This window comes from Antennarius striatus, chromosome 4 (assembly GCF_040054535.1).
Source record: "Antennarius striatus isolate MH-2024 chromosome 4, ASM4005453v1, whole genome shotgun sequence".
NCBI lineage: Eukaryota > Metazoa > Chordata > Actinopteri > Lophiiformes > Antennariidae > Antennarius > Antennarius striatus.
The window spans coordinates 8,547,680-8,565,843 of NC_090779.1; the positions used below are offsets into that span (position 1 = coordinate 8,547,680).

General features: G+C 41.4%; 4 protein-coding genes across 6 annotated transcripts; 1 reads left to right on the forward strand and 3 right to left on the reverse strand.

The window, feature by feature from the left end:
- Positions 1–151: 151 nt before the first annotated feature.
- Positions 152–7,544, reverse strand: rapsn (receptor-associated protein of the synapse, 43kD). Its single transcript, XM_068313532.1, has 8 exons — positions 6,450–7,544; positions 5,530–5,868; positions 4,689–4,847; positions 3,832–3,930; positions 3,610–3,732; positions 3,477–3,530; positions 2,266–2,465; positions 152–2,121 (listed from the first exon to the last, which is right to left on the reverse strand). Exons 1-8 carry the CDS (start codon positions 6,672–6,674, stop codon positions 2,049–2,051), a joined length of 1,272 nt encoding a protein of 423 aa, XP_068169633.1. The 5' UTR covers positions 6,675–7,544; the 3' UTR covers positions 152–2,048.
- Positions 7,545–7,709: 165 nt separating this feature from the next.
- On the reverse strand, positions 7,710–11,752 carry kbtbd4 (kelch repeat and BTB (POZ) domain containing 4). The gene is made up of 5 exons (XM_068313360.1): positions 11,697–11,752; positions 10,510–10,980; positions 10,282–10,423; positions 9,393–9,499; positions 7,710–9,303 (listed from the first exon to the last, which is right to left on the reverse strand). Exons 2-5 carry the CDS (start codon positions 10,969–10,971, stop codon positions 8,443–8,445), a joined length of 1,572 nt encoding a protein of 523 aa, XP_068169461.1. The 5' UTR covers positions 10,972–10,980; positions 11,697–11,752; the 3' UTR covers positions 7,710–8,442.
- An 801-nt stretch (positions 11,753–12,553) lies between these two features.
- LOC137594527 (protein FAM180A) lies at positions 12,554–13,431 on the forward strand. The gene is made up of 3 exons (XM_068314067.1): positions 12,554–12,690; positions 12,858–12,931; positions 13,024–13,431. Exons 1-3 carry the CDS (start codon positions 12,627–12,629, stop codon positions 13,366–13,368), a joined length of 483 nt encoding a protein of 160 aa, XP_068170168.1. The 5' UTR covers positions 12,554–12,626; the 3' UTR covers positions 13,369–13,431.
- A 266-nt stretch (positions 13,432–13,697) lies between these two features.
- On the reverse strand, positions 13,698–17,377 carry ddb2 (damage-specific DNA binding protein 2). Of its 3 annotated transcripts, none has more exons than XM_068312807.1 (11): positions 17,259–17,354; positions 17,024–17,166; positions 16,835–16,944; positions 16,027–16,218; positions 15,684–15,850; positions 15,336–15,435; positions 15,056–15,233; positions 14,672–14,817; positions 14,284–14,439; positions 14,161–14,206; positions 13,698–14,079 (listed from the first exon to the last, which is right to left on the reverse strand). In XM_068312807.1, exons 2-11 carry the CDS (start codon positions 17,157–17,159, stop codon positions 13,874–13,876), a joined length of 1,437 nt encoding a protein of 478 aa, XP_068168908.1. In that variant the 5' UTR covers positions 17,160–17,166; positions 17,259–17,354; the 3' UTR covers positions 13,698–13,873. The 3 variants fall into 3 exon arrangements, with proteins under 3 accessions (XP_068168908.1, XP_068168909.1, XP_068168907.1); XM_068312808.1 differs by having other exon boundaries at positions 13,699–14,079; positions 17,024–17,177; positions 17,259–17,377; XM_068312806.1 differs by having other exon boundaries at positions 13,700–14,079; positions 17,024–17,161; positions 17,259–17,363.
- Positions 17,378–18,164: the final 787 nt, after the last annotated feature.

The window sequence follows — 18,164 nt, forward strand, 5'->3', positions numbered from 1 at the left end:
GGAATGCTGTAATGCTGGGAAACCAGAATGACTGGTTGAATACAAATATAGTACATCAGAGGAAGATCTGTTACTGTTCAGAGAGAAGGAAAAAAAAACCAATACACTTCAAACAAGCGTCAGAAGCATTGAAAGGGAACACACATTGATTTTCAGTGTTCTTTATTAACGAAGATGAAAACTGCCATGGTTTCCCGGTTTGACTCGATGCATAAATATATTAACAATGCATTTCGATCACTGTAAATCATTAAAATACTTAGAAAAACATAAATATCTAAATGTTGTGTTATGACCGCGTCAATCCTCTGAAGGAGGCAAAGCATAGAGGCAAAAACAGAGGTAGTTCAAGCCATAAAAGATGAATGGCTGTACCATCAGTAACGTGATTTATACTACAGAAAGTAAAAGAAGCGTACATAATATCTATGCTTTTCAAAGGTTTAAATGGACTATAGAAGAGAGAAAGACTGAGAATCAATGTTCTTTTGGATGGAGGGGCCTCAGCTGATGGTGTGTTGTTAGAATCAGAACCCTAACAGCTTGTACAGTATATTTCGCCTCTCTCTTCTCACCATGTTTGTCCAATCAGACAGAAAACAAAACATCCAAGAATCCAGGAAAGTCTTGTATTTTTAAAAGTACCTATAATATCTATTATTAGTATTCAAGGGATCAATACCTCGCTACACCAAACAATTGTCCTGTTTACACCAAACAAATTCTCAGTGTTTAAAAGAGTTTACAATGGACAGATATGACCTAAAAATAAATGTAGCGTAAATATCTCAATATTTGAACAATCTTTGGTGAAATCGTGACTTTTATTGATGTAGCTTTTTTCCTCTTTAAGTAAAATATACCTTAATTAAATATAATAAAAACATAAGAAATATGAATGATTAAAAGTCAGTGAATTTTAAGTACTATAATAAAGTTCTGAAATAAGTACGGTAAATACATTTCCATTGACATAAAATGATGAAATCCTGCTTTGCTGCTTGATTTTGTGAATGAAACATGCAAATACAAATAATGTGAGCTCAGTTTCTTTCGGAATTAAAACGCTTAAGCAAGTAAATACCCTTAATCTGACTGAGATATTCCCAAAATTTACGGCTTCAAATAGAAAAACACTGAAACGTTTTGTGTCGCCTGTAGATTACTGTCTGATGGGCGTGTCATTGGTCAAAGGAGATCCAAATAGTTTTTTTTGTCATCAGTTACCTGTATATATTGTCAGACTTAAGAGTTAACCAGTCCCAGTCACGAACAAAAAAGAAATTCCTGTGAACACAAAGTGTGTCGTAATCTCAGTTTAAAAGGAAAAAAAAAACAGCTGCATGTACCTGTTTTGTAAAGACATACTAGTTTTTGAATGGTTAAGAGGTTTTAGCTCATTTTAGGTTTAACAAAACTCAAATAAATCAAACTTTCAAAACACATAGAATAGTATGTACATGAATACAATAATAAATATACCATGTATGAAATCACTTAAAATCAGAAATGGCTCTTGGTTCTGTTTAAAAACATCAGATAACAGCGGAGTAAAAAAAAGAAAGAAAAAGTATCTGTTGTGTTAAAGAGACAAACCCCACGATGAGATGACTGACGTATCACTGAAGATCTTTTCATTTTGACTTTAATGATCAACTCTAATTCGTAAAATAGCAAGTACAAGAATGCAAGTATAAATGCTCTCCGGTGGGTCCGTGATCTTCTAGCTTTAAACTCCACAACAAATGACCGGTCATCAGAGACAATGTGGCTTCTTTCTTCAGCTAATGCTGAAATGTGACACTGCCCGTTAAACTTCCTCGGTTTTCTGGAACTCACAGGCTGCCGTCTGTCAGAAGGTGGATGCCAGAGCTGCGACATGCAGCCCTCTGGCTTCAGTTCAGCACCCTCTGCACAGAGCAAAGAAGCATGACTCCTCAAAACATCTTCAGCTTATCCTGAGGCTGCCTGCTCGTCTCAGACCAGTCAGGAGCCTGCGAGGCTTCATCCTATGTCTGCAGATCCAACTGAAAAACACAGTCTCGCAATCACACAAATCCAGGCTTCATGGAGGATTTGAAACATTTAGGACAACCTTTTGTCCCGTTTGTCTGCAGACACCTGAGGGGAGAACACAGGGGGAGAGTCAGCAGCCGTGTTTGGCGGCTTGTAAACATTTCTTTTTTTTAAAAGGACAATGATTAACACTCCATTATTTATCTCTTAAACAATTAAAGTCATGAATGCTGTGTCAACTACACCCACTTGAGATGGAAAATGTGGGAACAGGGTAAGGCCTGCAGTTTTTGGTCTCTGTCCCCGATGGACTCTCCACACATGCCGCAGTAGAGCTCCAGCTCCTCGACACACTGCAAGAACTTCACCACCTGCTCTCTGAGCTGGTCCTGCTGCCCCCGGCTGCGATAAATCCCCTCGTTCAGGCAGTGCACCTTCATCGTACACAGCTTCAGGCACACGTCAGAAAACACCATCAGTGACAACTCAACTTGTTGTGCATTGTGTCACACAAGCATGTTTGCTCTGGTGAACTCGTGTTTAAGGCTGCGACTTACAGGAACAGAGATCCTCCAGTGAAGTACAAGATGTAATAATGCTTTACCTAGTTATTTGATATGACTATTTTTATGATTGCTAATTATTTTAAGGAATAACAATAGTGTTGTTATGCGGTGCTTGTTTCCAAATGGACCTTCTAGGATGAGACAGTTGCGAGGAGCAGCTGACTAGAGCATTTGCTATGTCATGAATGTACTGTAAAGCTGTGACGGATTTAATAAATAGTGTAGGCAGCGGAAAAAGCTTTTATCATCAATCCTGTAAAGTGAAGTGTCAGAGCAGAACGAAACGAGGTTTATATACAGTTATTAACTCAAAGTAGATGTGTTGTTGTCCAGTAGGCTACAAAAGTCAAGACGCTCTGCTGACTACTAAGGCAAAAAATTTAATCCCGATCTCAAGATAAAGTCATTCAAAATACAGTATTTTCCGCACTCTAAGGCGCACCAAAAAGCGTTTAATTTTCTCAAAAACTGACAATGCGCCTTATAATCCAGTTGGCTTTATATATGAAAACAGTTTTAAAGTAGGCCATTCATTGAAGGTGTGCCTTACAATGAGATACTCCTTATAATCCAGTGCACTTTATAATCCAGAGGGCCTTATATATGAAAAACAATTTGAATGGTCCATTCATTGAAGGTGCGCCCTATAGTTCAGTGTGCCTCATAGCGCAGAAAATAAAGTAAATGAAATGACGCCTGCTATTGCTTTATGAAGAAACTGATGATTTCATCATTAATCATCATAATTAATGAGAATAAAATGTGACAAAGGTCATTAAATTATCCGACAGTCAAAAACATGATCTTTAGATATTTCCTTATACAAGCATGCATTAGACAAAAAATCTTACAAGTGTCGTGTGTGTGTTCTGGGCTGTAAAGAGCTCCAGTTACCTTGTTTCCTATTCCATCTGCCAGTTCCTGTGCTCGCTGCAAGGAGTCAAGAGCCTGTCAAAAGAAAGTCCCGTGATGAGTAACAACCTATATTACATCAAGAATCTCAAGATTTGCATGTAATTACTGTTACTTTGTCAAATTCTTTCTGCACAAGCCAACACTTTGCAACTCCCAGGTAGACATGTGTTTGTCCAAGACGGTTTCCAATCTCAGTCATGATACCCAGTGCAGACTCATAGCGAGGGAATGCTTTCTGTACGGATGGGGAGAAAGACCAAAATTAAACTCACCATATCAAATATAACAAAATATATACAAAATAAGACAAATAACATATATGCTGTTAACTTACATCAACATCATGTCTGCAGCGGTGTATGTCTGCAAAGTTCAGTAAGCACAGAGCCTGCAGAGGACGGTCGCCATGCTGGAGAGCGATCTTCATCGACTCCTGTTGAAGAGGAGGACAGTTTTTAGTTTCTATGAGGTCTTTAAAGCTCTACTTAAATAAAACAACGGATTATCATTGTGCAAAATTGTGAATCTGGTTTGATATGTGGAGAAGGAAGGAATTTAGCTGAACAATTTAATGTACATCATAATTCAGTCCCATTATGGATTTAAATATTTTAAAGAGGAGAATTAATTAAAAAAAAAGACATGAATCCTGAAAATGAAAGCTATTTTTATGGTTTACAAATGTAAGCGGTTTCCCCCCCAAATCAGACTAACAAGTGATGTGACATCAATTCACCTTTCGGGAACCTCTTCTGCTCTGGTATTCGCAAAATGACAAGAAGTGTAAATTGTTTTGCTAAATGTGTTTGGCAAAAGTAATAAATCTGAAATGCATCTCGCTGTCTTGTTACTATAATTTTACACTCCTAGGCAATGACATCAAGATATTTTTCACCCTCAGTACATAATTAGAACATAGTGAGGACGAACGCGGCCCTCATCATTATCACTTTCAACCAGCGCCTCTGTGAGAATATTTTTGTCAAGGTCTGCGGCCTGAAACTACAGGACAACAGCTGCTCACACCTATCGATAGCCCCACATCTACCGTATCTGCAGCCCAAGGCATCAGGAGATGCCGACTTTGTGAGGAAACGCAAACTGTGACATCCTCCATAAGGGTTACGCAAGTTTTCCTTTGAGTGACGAATCTCTGAGGACGGCAACTGTGTGTTGGTTATGAAACAATACCTCACAGCATTCCATGGCGTCTGGCAGGCGATCCAGTTTCCTGTAGGCGACAGACATGTGGTATTGGCTCATGGCTCTGTACTTGAGGCTCCAACCCTTGCCATAGTCATTGACAAGCTCAGCTGCTTTGCAGGGGAAGAACAAGGCCTTCTCATAGTCCTGTTGGCGGAGGTTATTGATGAGTAAGACGTCTGACATCCAGTTATTACCCAGAAATGGCTGCATCTTAGTCAGTTGTATGATTTAGGACTCCTGACATGGACTGAATGGTCATACATGTGATGAATGTCTCCAATACGAAAACAATTATTTTAAGTTTTCTGTCATAAAATAAGGTGACACGTGATTACATTCTTCAAAAGCTATTTCGCCACAATCCCATTGAAACCAATCCTCCCTGGGAAGCCGGGGGGATTACTCTTACAAATCTCCGATGTCAAGGGTACTACATAAGCCCCCCCCCCCTCCAGAAAGCCCACTCACTCCGCCCTTGTTTGACAATGCCAAGCACTAGATGAGCTAACCATTGATGATGATTGCTTGGATGCTCTGCAGTGTTATCATGCTCCGCAAATACGCTGGCAACATCTGAATTGATTGCACAAGGCACACGTGCAATCTAATGAATATTTTATCAAAACAAAATACCTGAGATGACTGCAAATAATCAAAGCGTTCTAGAAACGTTAAGCTGAAATGTTCTTATTCAAACTCCTTACTATCACATGCAAGAATCATTTCTGAGTTATTCAAAAGATGATACTCAACTCCACCTGACAGTGTTTTCAGCAGTGTTTTGCAGCACACATTCAAAATAATCACAATTCAGACACGTGCTAACCTTAAGCTGGACGTAGATGTTTCCCAGACTGCAGCACACCCTGCACTCCAGCATCTTGTCGTCATTGTTGTGTGCGTAGCGCAGGGCCTTCTCATAGCTCTCCAGAGCTTTCTGGAAGACGCTGAGGCCCAGGAAGGCGTTGCCCATGCTAAGACACACCTGTCCATTGAGCTGCAGACTGACAGTCGTGCCCTGCATGTTTAAGCAGGTCTTACAATAGGACACGGTCTTCTGGAAGTCACACAGCTTCTCATTGCTGCGTGCCAAGTTCAGATAACCCTCCGTCAAGTAGTCTGGGTCCTCCATTTCTCTGGCTGTGTCAATTTGATCTAGGGCATACTGGGAAGGGTATGAGACAAAGGGAAGCTTGTAAGTACATTGTGCATTGCATTGTGCTAAATGGTTAAATATAAGTATATAAAAAACCTGCCATGATGCATATATTCAAAGACATAAGCCCTCTTCTTTATAAAGTCCTCATTAAAACTGTGTGAAACAGAGTAGGTGCTACTTGAGAAAAGATGATTATGTCAACAAGACACCCCACAGGTACTAAGGTTGCAGGGCACATATTTACTCTGCATCGCGTGGAAGCCACAAATTAACCCATGCCTGTCAAGATCGCTGGAAATATAACAAGGAGGTGACCTTTGACCTGATCGCATTCACATATTCTGTGAATTTTAAAATGCTGCTAAAACACAAGCTGTATTGGATATGAGCAGACAAGGTGACATAAAATCTTGAGCTGAACAGCATTCAGGGTCACACACACTACTGCAAATTGCATAATGCTAAACATTATGCATATTTAGAGTATTTAATTTCTATTTTACTGACATTTCAACTGTGAGTATACTCATCAACACACACTGAATTTATGTTGTTTGGTCAACTTGGTCCTTCATTGCAAAGCTTACCTTGAGCATTTCTTTATATTTTCCCATTTCTGAGTGAGCTGTGATTAGACACCCCAACACCCGAAACTTGCCTCCAGGATCTGAGGTCTTCTCCAGCACTTTTGTCCAGACATGCAGAGCCTTGTCCGTCTGATTGGACTGATACAACCTCAGGCCCTTCTCTATCTGCTGCTTGGTTTGGTCCTGGCCCATCTCTGGTGCAAGGCGCCACATAAAAATATTCATTCGTTTAGGCCATCCAATTCTAGCGAAGCAGCAAGAGAGTAGATCCTTGCCATGCACAGTACGACACCAAAGATCCCTTAAAGAGGAGCCTCTGAGAGGTCGGAGCCAGAAGGCCTATGAGATCCCGCTCTCTCAGCTCCGGCGTAGCTGAGACGGAGAGGAAACTGGATCCACTGAAGTAAAACGACAACCCACCAAGACCATTATCACCAACTGTGTTGTGGAGAGCTGAAAAAATACCATCCCCATTTAACGCTGCAGCGATCCTCTCTCACCATCAAGTGTTCAAGAATTGTCCGTCAGAGTTCCGTTTGAAAAATGCCAAAGAAACACGTTTCCCGGCGGAGTGCTAGCAGTGATATCCCAGAATATCTACTCCCTCCACACCCCAGTGAAAGGAATTCTCAGCACCCCTTGTGTCCAACCCCCTCCACCTTCCTCCTACTGCTGGCGCTACAGCAGATGGCCTTGTCACTCTAGACCATGTGCCCCTTCAGGAATTCTGTCCTTCCCTCAGCAAGCTGTCCCAAGGTCACTAGAGCTCCTAGCGATCTACCTTCACATTAAGCTCACTCAGACCAAACACTGGACATTTTTTTACATCACAATCCTCCGGAGCATTAAAAACACATCCAGCGAAAGCTCTAAAAAGTGTGGAGCTGTGATAGGGGAGCTATAAACAGCTTTATTACCCAACATTAAGGGTCTGCATGTATGATGGTGTTTGCATTGGCTGACAGTGCCTACTGGGAGATCTTATGGAAGCATATATGTGCCCCCAGAAACCCTCAAGCCTCATCTTGGCGTCAGCAACTGATGCTTAGAATAGATCACAAAGTCTGACATGTTACTGGGTTTGGGTTTCAGCTGCACAACCTCCTGTAAGGCATCAATGGGATCAAAGTTTTGGCCTCTCTGTAGTAGCTTTCTCTCCTTCAGAACCCCCCCCCTCCCCTCCCCCAAGGACAAAACAGGCACCTATCACCTCGCCATTCATAAGATGCATTACCAATCCAAAGATAAATACTGTTGGGAGTTATTCAGGTGTGCCATTTATAAATGCATTGCTGTATAATTGTGAGACAGAAAGATTCTAAATCCCTGGCAATAAACATGGTATAAATAGTAAAACATGGTTAAGATATAAAGGCTGAAAGTACATAAACATCAGAACAAGCAGTGACAGCATGTGGCTACAGTGATATTTTACATTTCTATTAATCTTGTACAATGTAAATAAAAAAATAATACAATCTTAAGGCAAAAAAATTTAAAAGATAAAAAATATTTTTAGCTATCATATTTATACACACGCGACTTAAAATGTGGCATAGGAGGATATTTAACTTCATTATCATCATCCAGATACACTTATTGATGTACAGCATACTAAAAAATATTTCATGGTCAGTTAGATTGTACACCCGAGGTTGTTTACGCCTGTCAATCACGAGTAGAGCACAGGGAAACAATGTTGATTAGTTCATCACTGGTTACAGCATCATCACAAACTGTTTCACTTCTTAGCTAATGGATCCACAATTAGGCACACTGTAATACAAGCGAGTGACACACATCACAACGCTGGGCTGTTTTTATAGGTCTGGTGGGGAAGTCAGAATGGAATGAGTGACACAGAAACCGGCAGAGAAAATACATTTAGAGCAGGTCTCCACTCAGGATGTCTGAACAGTGAAGTCACGATAAATTATCCAACAGTCTTCCCTGATTGGTCTGTGGACCACGGTGTGAACATCCAGAGGACAGTTTAAGCCAAAACAAACTGCCAGTTTGTGAGGAGGATTTTAATCCCTCTTATTACAGAGACAACAGATGTTGCCGGGTTAAACTTTAACGTGTTTGCGTCGCCTTTCTTACATTTGTCCCTGAAAACGTATATGCAGCCATTACAGCTGGCCACCTTCCACAGTGAAGGAATGCAGCTCCAGACCTCAGGGAAGCGCAGGCGGGTAAAGCTCTCCAGCAGAGGGTTGTAGCACACAAGAGAGTCTCCCTCTGCCACAATGAAGATCACATCCATGTGAACAGCAGCGTGCATGCAGCCAGCAAAAGGCAGCATGTATGGTTTGATCTGACATTTTTGAGAAGCGGTGTCAAAGCACTGGATCAGTCGAGACGGCTTGGTGAAAAAATCCATGTCATTTTCCTCCCCACCAAGCAGGTAGATGGTACCTCCCAGATTAACACCAGCAGCACCGGACACTGCGGTGTCCAGAGGGCTGGTCTCTGTCCACATGTTGTCTTTTACGGTGTAATAGATAACAGCATTGGACAGCGTGTCCTGCAACGTCTTACCACCTAGGGAGTAGATGGCATCCTCAGCAGTGACAGAAACCATTGTGTGGTGGAGACGGTCTCTCGGCAGTGGGGCACAGCGCTCCCAGTCCATGGTGTGCATATTGCACTTCCACATGCGTCGAGGGATAGATCCTCCAACCACGTACAGATCACCTCCATGTTTGCAGGCTGCAGTGATCTGATGACATAAACTATTCTGGCCACTCACGCTTATTGCATCATCTTCATCACAGTGAAGCGACACAGCCAGGGAATGAGTCCGGGTCTCTTCTTTACCAATCAAGTAAATGTGGACATTCTCACCAATTTCCTGTTGACAAACAAAAGCACATCAGACAGCACATGCATAAATACTTTCAATTCAATAATATTTTTGGCTTTCAATTTAAAGATTGTTACCTTGAGATTTTCTTGGAGAATACAGGCAAACTCTTCTCTTTCCACCTTATTGTGATTTATCCATGATTCAATGGCCACTGTTGGATTCTGAGAGCTTGGAACACCATCTGAATGCATGGAAACACAAGGCCTAGTGAGCCACATAAATATACTTTTAATATTTTCGCATGGCTTTTACATTTTTGTTGAAGACTTGATAGTGTAGTACAGGAGTATTCAGTTACAACTGTAAGATGTCCAGTCAACTGAGGTCTGAGTCTGAGCTCCTAAATCCTAACATTGATATTAAATTATAGTAACAATAAAAAAAGTATTTTACCTCATATTTTAATATTATAAAATAATTAAGCAAAAAAATTTTACAAAAAATGTACCATTTGGCGCAAAAGTATGATTCATTGGCAGTGGCTCAGCGGTAGAGCAAACTTCTTAGGACCAGAAATCGCCCAGCCATCGGTGGTTCGAATCCCGCTCTCCCCGGACATCCTCGGAGTGTGAGATGACAGTGGGGGCTTCAGCTCACCTCCCAGCCACTGCCGAGGTGCCCTTGAGCAAGGCACCGTCCCCCCCACAAGCTGCTCCTTGAGACACACCCCAAAGTCGCGACCCATCACTTCGCCTCCCCCAGTCATGTGTGATTATTAATCATGTGTGATTAATTGCATGCCAGCAGGCCCCTAGTGTGTTGTGTTTATAGGGGCCTGTATACAGTGTTTGTGTGTGCTGTGCTACTAACACATACAGTATATATGTATATGCATGTACAACAAGGAGTGTAAAGATAATTTCCCCATTTGTGTGGACAATAAAGTGTGTTTAATCTTTAATTTTTTAATCTTTAGCTGGCAGTAATATCCAACATTTGAAAAAGGGAAAGACGGAGTGATACCTTTGATGATATCCAGGAGCAGACAAAGAGGAAGGTTGAGAAACTCTTCAGACTGATGAAGCTGGGCCAAGTGGATTTTAGCACAATGCTTGGCTGCTGTATACAACTCCTGGTCACTGTGTCTATCTGCAAGCCACATCACCTAGGCAAAAAAAAAAGACTAAAATAATGACTATACTAATGACTAAGCAACACTGACTTTCAAACTTTTGAGAAACAGTGACTCACCTGCAAGCAGTTCTTGACCTCAACAGTTCGTGAAAGAAAGCGGGAGCACTCTTCAAACAGTGCCGTCAGCTGGTACATATCTGCCATCTCGTAAGTGTCCTGCAGCTCCTCCACCCTTAGTTTAATTGTGCCATGATAGATGTAGTCAATCAGCAGCTGAAAGACAGTGGCACTAACATCCTTCAGCTCAATTGAGCGGTCGTGGGACTCCTTGAGGTTGGAGGTGAACATTGAGCGGAAAAAACTGCTCTGTGCTGACAGGACCAATCGGTGTAGTTGGAACTCTCTGCTATCCACAGTGATAGTGACGTCAGCGAAGAGGCCATCCTCCAAACACAAATCCATGATGCTCTTCACTACACGGCTGGAGTGGGAGCGATCTGTAAAGGTGTATCCCAAGAAGTAGTTATCCTCTCCCACAGAACCTCCAGCACCGATGCCTCCCTCCTCACTGGACTCCATCTTTGTTGTCTGCATGTAGAAGTCAACAAATGATACAGCGTCCGATACACCACCCAGTTGCCACTGTATTACACCCATAGATAACATTAATACAGACTACGACAAAAGCCCAGTCTACATTTAAGTTATAGCGTTCAGATACTGTTTAAACTTTTATAAAGATGTGTTGATTGTTGCCAAACTGATGTAAATTTGAAATGTAAATCTACTTATCAGCCAGGTCTGATTTTAACAAGACAAAGAAAAACATTTTGGATAAACTGCAGTTGACGTACTCTGATTAGCTAAGCTTTGCTAACTCTGTATTACTGAATCTGTTAAACTGTATTGTTTGTAAATGAAACATGTTGCCAAATATCAACAATCCTCCATTAATTTCAACGTTGGCAGTTTATGTCTTTCACATTAATCAGTAAAGTACAATAAAGTGCGATGTTTTGATCTACATGTCTGTTAAATTATGTCCGATTCTGCTGAATTTTAATTGAAATAAAATGACAACACAGAGAAAGTCCGAACAGATGCACTTCACAGCAACAACAAGCCTACACAATTAAGTAACAAGCTAACGCTAGCTATGCTGTCGTTAGGGTTACTAGCTAGCTCTAGCATCCCAGCAATTAGCTGGAACGCTGATACTATAAATAAAGGTTAAAGTTACACATAATGCCGCAATTAAAACAAATGTTGCACTTTGAAAAGAAACAAACAATGGCGTATTTTACCAATATATCCACTAATTAATCATTCAGGAGGAGCTGAATCTTTCACCGGATGTAAATAAACTTTTCGTCGGTCAGGTTGAGAAGACTCACTTTTCTAGGAACCGGCGCTGCTGCCCCCCTACGGCGAAGTTGTGTTACTACGGCTGTTAAAAATTATCACGTTAAATGATGCGGTGCAACGCAACTCAATGAATGTTGGTTATTCTAAAAAAGTAATTTCAACTGAGTGAAGTAACTTATGATGGTTTTCAACAAAATGTAGAAGAAATGTCCCGAAGTTCATGCTTGTTAAATGTTTACAATTGTTTATTACTGGGCTTTACCCTAAATCTTTTGTTAAAAGACACACAATTTTTGCATTCAAGTTTTAATTATTATAATAAAAATGAGAGGTTATAAAACCAGATTTTCATATTTTCTTATTTTCTTGCACCTCAGAGGTAGCTTGGGCCATGGTGTGCTAACTGTGTAAGCCTGATTATCTATGCAGAAAATAATCATTTGATTTTATTTAATTACATTTCCAGTAGCCCACAAAAACAAACACACACACAGACAGATCAATTGATCCACAGACACAATTTTTTAGTGATTAAAAGACAAAAACGTACTCCAAACTCTTTCTCAAATGACTGCGAACATATCACTTCTAATTTCATATATTGACACAAATTTTCATTATATTTTGAATGTTTTATTTTGCTACCTCTTTGAGCTTACTCCACTCCACTCAAACTACTTCATGCTGAGGATAAGAAACAGGCATTATATTAAAACCTACTGCAGCCAACTGGCTTTTGATCTCATTTTCCAAGGTGGAAAAATGTTTGGTATTCAGGTTGAGCTGCATCTGCACTCCCAAATCTACGAACGGTAGAGCAGAGACGGATGTGGTGTGTAATTCTTCGCTAAACAATCAGGAGAAGAAGAATGAAACAAGCTAAAATTTGCTTTCAACTTATTTTATTGCTGTTACTTGACCAAGCATTGCAAGGTAAGTTAGACCAGATCTTTTAACAGGCTGTGTGATGTAAAAATCCTTACATTATTGAAGATATTGTATGCACTGTTTGATGTGTTGCAGCGAATGCAGGTGCTGACAGTTTGACTGCAGAGATTATTTTCAGTTAAATCATGAGTAATTCTTGGTATTTTCTTTAGATGTTGCTGCAGGAAAACATCCAACCCGTCAGAAAATTGGCACATCAGGATTTAATGCAAACCTGATGTTTGAGGTATCTTCTTCATTTTAGAGGTAACTGAAGTCGACACCTTGCTGTTTGGCTCACAGAGTAACTGATATCCTTTTTTTTCATACTGTGAGCAGATCTTGCTTTATGGTGTGGAGATGGACCAGTACAACAACATCGTGCTGCTTGACAGAGAGCTGGCCTCAATGAGGTCAGGACGGGCTTTCCTGTCTCAGATCAACGACAACATCCCCAGAAGTAGAAGCTCCATGGTGCAGATGGTGACCATGCTGAAGGATGAAAGGAGGAGGCCGCTGACTCAGGATCAGTTTGAGAGATTGATCTTGACCATGGTGTACTCTGCTCACCAGGCCCAGAGTCAGGAAAAAGAGGAACAAGACGCCTGGGCTGGAGTGCTCCTCCAGCTGGCAAACATTACAGCCCATGACCTACGTGGAAGCTATCTATTTAGTTATACCTGATTAACCCTGTTGTTCTGTATGAGCTCTTTACAATAAAACAGTTGGCGAAAATTCCTGTGAGAATGCATTTTTAAACGTATGACAGATTTGGAAAAAATTGGTTCTCTCCGGGTTTTCTGGCTTCTTCCTACCCCCAAAAACTTGCACTTCAGGTTTTAAATTGCCCACAGGTGTGTGTTTGTTTGTTTGTCTATATGTGGCTCCGTGGTGCACTGGCATTGCGCTCGGAGTGTAACCCTGCCTATTGCCCGCAGTTGGCTGGGACCGACTCCAGCACTCCTCGACCTGCGACAGCGGATGAAGCTGGTATGAATGAATGAATGAAAAATGAGATGAGTCAATTTAGAACATTGTAGTAGAAAAAAACATTTTTGAGAACGTAAACAAATTTATTTCAGTACTCTTATAAAAATAATTTCTGAAACATTTTTAAAACCAACAACAACCTAGCTATCAGCTCAAATAACTAAACAAGGGAATAAATGGATTATCATAAACTATCAGTTTACTTCTTCCTCATCTGGGCCTGTTTTTTAGTCTTCGTCCCTGATTCTTCCAGAGAAGCCAGTTTCTTCTTGAGCTTTGGATCTGAAGCAGGACCTTTCCTGTTCCTGCTCAGATTCCTGAAGAGGTCTCTGTTGTAAGATTTCACTGAGAACAAGGGTTCCTCCTGAGAAATTTTTCCTCTGTTCCACAACAGTAATGACATACCTGTGAGTGAACACGAAGCAGCTTTAGCAACACGGTAGGACAGCACCATGAGAGAACTGCAGGTGCTTAAGAGGAACTCACCCATCCCAGAGGCGATAACGTCACCCAATGGATTGAATTTGTTGATCTATAGATAAACATTTTTGTTTTAGTGAGCTCAGTTTTGTTCCAAAGGTTTTACTGATCTTTTAAATGCATGCTTACAGATTTGATTCCTGCAGCAGTAGGATCTTCAATCTGGCACACTAACTCTGCTGTATTGGAGTCAAATATGTCGATGGTTCTTTCATCTCCAGGGAAAATCCGGTCATCGGGGTAGCGGCCCACCACAAATAGGTCATAAAATGGGTGCCATGTGGCCTTAAGACAAATAACAGCAGCATTCTCTTAAATGAAATGTCATGTATGAAAACCATTCCTGCATCCCTCCCTTCATTTAAGATATGGCTTCTTATATCAGGCATACCCTCATCCCTGCCTGTGTAAACAACACTGTTCATATAAAAATGCATTGTATGACTTCATGTAAGTAATTTCAATTTTTTACATTTCTATGCAAGTCACAAAAAACAAACATAGAAAAGAAACGGACCTTTATGGGCGTGAGATGCTGAAACTGTCTGTGTGGATGTTGGATGATGTGTTGTGGCTTTGACCAATCAGGAGAGGAGTACACTCGGATCTGGTCGTACTGATCTGTGGTCAGCAGCTTGGAGCAGTCCAGTGGGTTAAAATAGGCTGTGAACATAAAGAATGACTTGGAAATCACTTTCACCTGACACCGACAAGCACACAAGTGAGGGCAGACAACCAGAGTCATCACAAAAAACAGGACGCGTCACGTATCACTGACCGTTTTATGGTTAAGCTACACAAAAATTAAAAGTAAAGACTGGAAACTGAAGAGATCGCTAGAAACATCTTCATGTCACAACAACAACAACAACAACAACAGGACAAACTAGTAAAGTGTTACCAGAGTTGACGGCTTTCTCGTGAGGCAGGTCGTGGAGGAAGCTGTTTTTGTCTTTGAGGTTTCTCAGGTCCCAAAGTTTAACTGTGTGGTCAACCGAAGCAGTCGCCAAAAGCCAGTCGCAGCGGGTGTTGAACTCTGCATGGCTCACTTTGGTTTTGTGCAACTTGTCACTGAAAACCTGTAATTTAAGACAAAAATCACAGAAAATTTAAATTCACACCTTTTCAGCTCAGTCATAACACATTCGTCTGTAGGCTCTTCTCCTGGAGTGGACACACACCTTATGGCCATCCAGACTGAGGAGTAGGAGCTGTCCTGCATTGTCTCCAGTCACCAGCATCTGTCGGCTTGCAGACACATCTAAGCAGCAGTACCAGTAACTGTGACAGACACAGGAAAAGTTCATCTACCGGATTGAACAGGTAGAACACTAAACGCATCACTAAAATGTTATTAGGTCAGCTCGACTGTCTGGAATGCCTATAACCTGATTGAAGCGACTGACTGAAATTAGATTTAAATAATTACTGTCATATCAGAGTCAAAAAGCCAAAAGTGTTAGTTGAACTAATGAGGACAACAATGTCACATTTTTGTCCATGCCATGGTCCTGAGTATGTTTCCTCACCAGACATTGTGGTCTTCGTGGCCACAGTCTGGAGTTCTGGACAGGATAATGGGTCTTTGGCTCTCAAAGTTCTGCAGGGTCAATGTTCCCTCAACAGAAGCCACATAGACCTTGGACGAGTCCCTCGGGCAAAATTTCATCCCTCCGATAGAGTCTCCTGCTCCGTTCTGTGCAAACAAACATAAATGCAGGCCTATGAAAGGGAGCCTTTAGTAAACACTGCCAGATGGGTAGCATTAAACTAATAGGGTGGCCTGGTAGAGAGACTAGTTCTGGACAGAAAGCCGTGAACGTTTCAGCCTGTAACTGTAGTTAACAACTCTTAGTCATTCAAACAACTTACCCCTTGAATAAAACTTCGTTTAGAGGGCGTCTCAGTGTTACCCAGGTAAATGTCACCACCCTTGGATGCTGCAGCCAAAGTGGAGGGCTGAGTGGGATGCCACTCCAGACAGGTGAGCCTACGGTCCACGGGGCTGACGGTATTGTAGAACTCATAGGTTGACAACAAGCGAACAAACGGCCCCTGAAGACACTACAAGAGCCAACACAGTTAAATGAACGACTGATCACTGACCAACCATTGATCTCTCACTCTAAAGTAGTTTAAAGCTGTGACCTCCATGAATGTTTTGTACATAACCAAAGATAACTCGAGAACACTGCGGACAGACACTTTAACCATCATCTGTTTACAGAAGTAGTACACAATTATTTATCTTTGGCTGGAGTATTGTTTTAGGAGGAAGAGATTTCTCAGTACGGCTGGAGTGAACTGGCTCGTACACGAGACCATGTGGTGCAGCATAACTCACAGCCACACTGAGTCGGAGCAGGTGATCACCACTCCTTGTTACTAAACAAAATCATTCCTCGCGCATGTTTCTACAAGCCCTTGAGGTCTACAACAAAAAAGAAAAAAAGTAAAAAGTATGGCTATAGAAACTCTAACAATAGATCAATCAAGCACGAAATGCTCAGATTAACAGATTAACCTTAACGTGGGTGAATTTCATAGAAAATACCACATGTAGACAAAGCCTGTGTTCAAAATACTGAGTTTGTGATAAGGGACCCTGAAGACTAAGAATTAACTTCGTAGCAAAAGCATCACTTCAGCACTGGTCCCTCTGTCCAGGCTGGAGTCTCACCCGTCTCAACTGCGAGGGAAGACTTTGCCCCAGTGCATTCTGGTAAATGTAGTGCAGGATGCTTCCACGTCCATTCTTCCGTGGGACTCCTGCAAACTTTGGAGGTGTCTCTGTGACGCGGAGAACACACCGTTAGTCAGGACATGTTCATGTCGTGTGGAGTGAAGCTGACCTGTCAGGTCTGCAGACCTTGTTTGTTGTTTCCTGCATCTTTCCTGTCTCGTAGTTTTTTGGAGAGGGATGGGGTCGAGCCGCCTCTGGTTCTTCTCCTCGCGTCACCTTTGGCTTCGGAAGCAGAGGACTCCTTCGTCGCTTTCCCTTTCATGTCTGTCCTAACAACAAACTCTGTTTGATATCACCACACAAAACATGCACGATGTGACTCGTAGCAAACCACAATTGATAAATGTAATATAAAACTCACCTGGACTTGTCACTGTTCGGACTCGGTGTTATACAACAGAAACTCTTGTGTTTGCATAACACAGCTGTCCACGTGAATTTAGTTTTGGCTCTTCTTCCTCCGTTACTATTGTGATTGGTAAACAACTGTTGGTGCGCATTACTGCCACCTTCTGGCAACTACGTGATTCCAATTGGACTTACTGTGTACAGTACTACATTCTTCAACGATAGTACACACACACACACACACACACACACACACACACACACACACACACACACACACACACACACACACGCATAAAATGTAAAATACTTATACAAATCAGTGTGTGGAAAAACAATTTCCCTACATAGATCATTAAAGTACACTTCTTTCTCTTCTTCTGCAATTGTTCCAGTTAAGTCTTAGGGAATAGTACTTTCATATATTTAGAGTAGTAATGACATTCAAATGACTTCAAATGGCAAAAATAGATTTAAATGTGTGTGTGTGTGTGTGTGTGTGTGTGTGTGTGTGTGTGTGTGTGTGTGTGTGTGTGTGTGTGTGTGTGTGTGTGTGTGTGTGTGTGTAAAATTGCATTCTTGAAGGCCCCTGGTGTGTGTGTGTGTGTGTGTGTGTGTGTGTGTGTGTGTGTGTGTGTGTGTGTGTGTGTGTGTGTGTGTGTTTGTTTCAGGGCCCTGTACACACATATAAACGCATATGTCAACATACATGTATATAGTAAGAGTAATTAGATAATTTCCCCAAGAGGGATAATAAACTGCATCTTTCTTCTAATAAATAATGACTTATGAACAGACACTCTGAACCAAACACGTTTTTGGGTTATTGGTTCTTAGATTGAGGACTACCTGTACTTCCTTTTTAATAGCTTCATCTGCACACTTTATGACTTTATGAAAACCCATTAATAAGCATGCA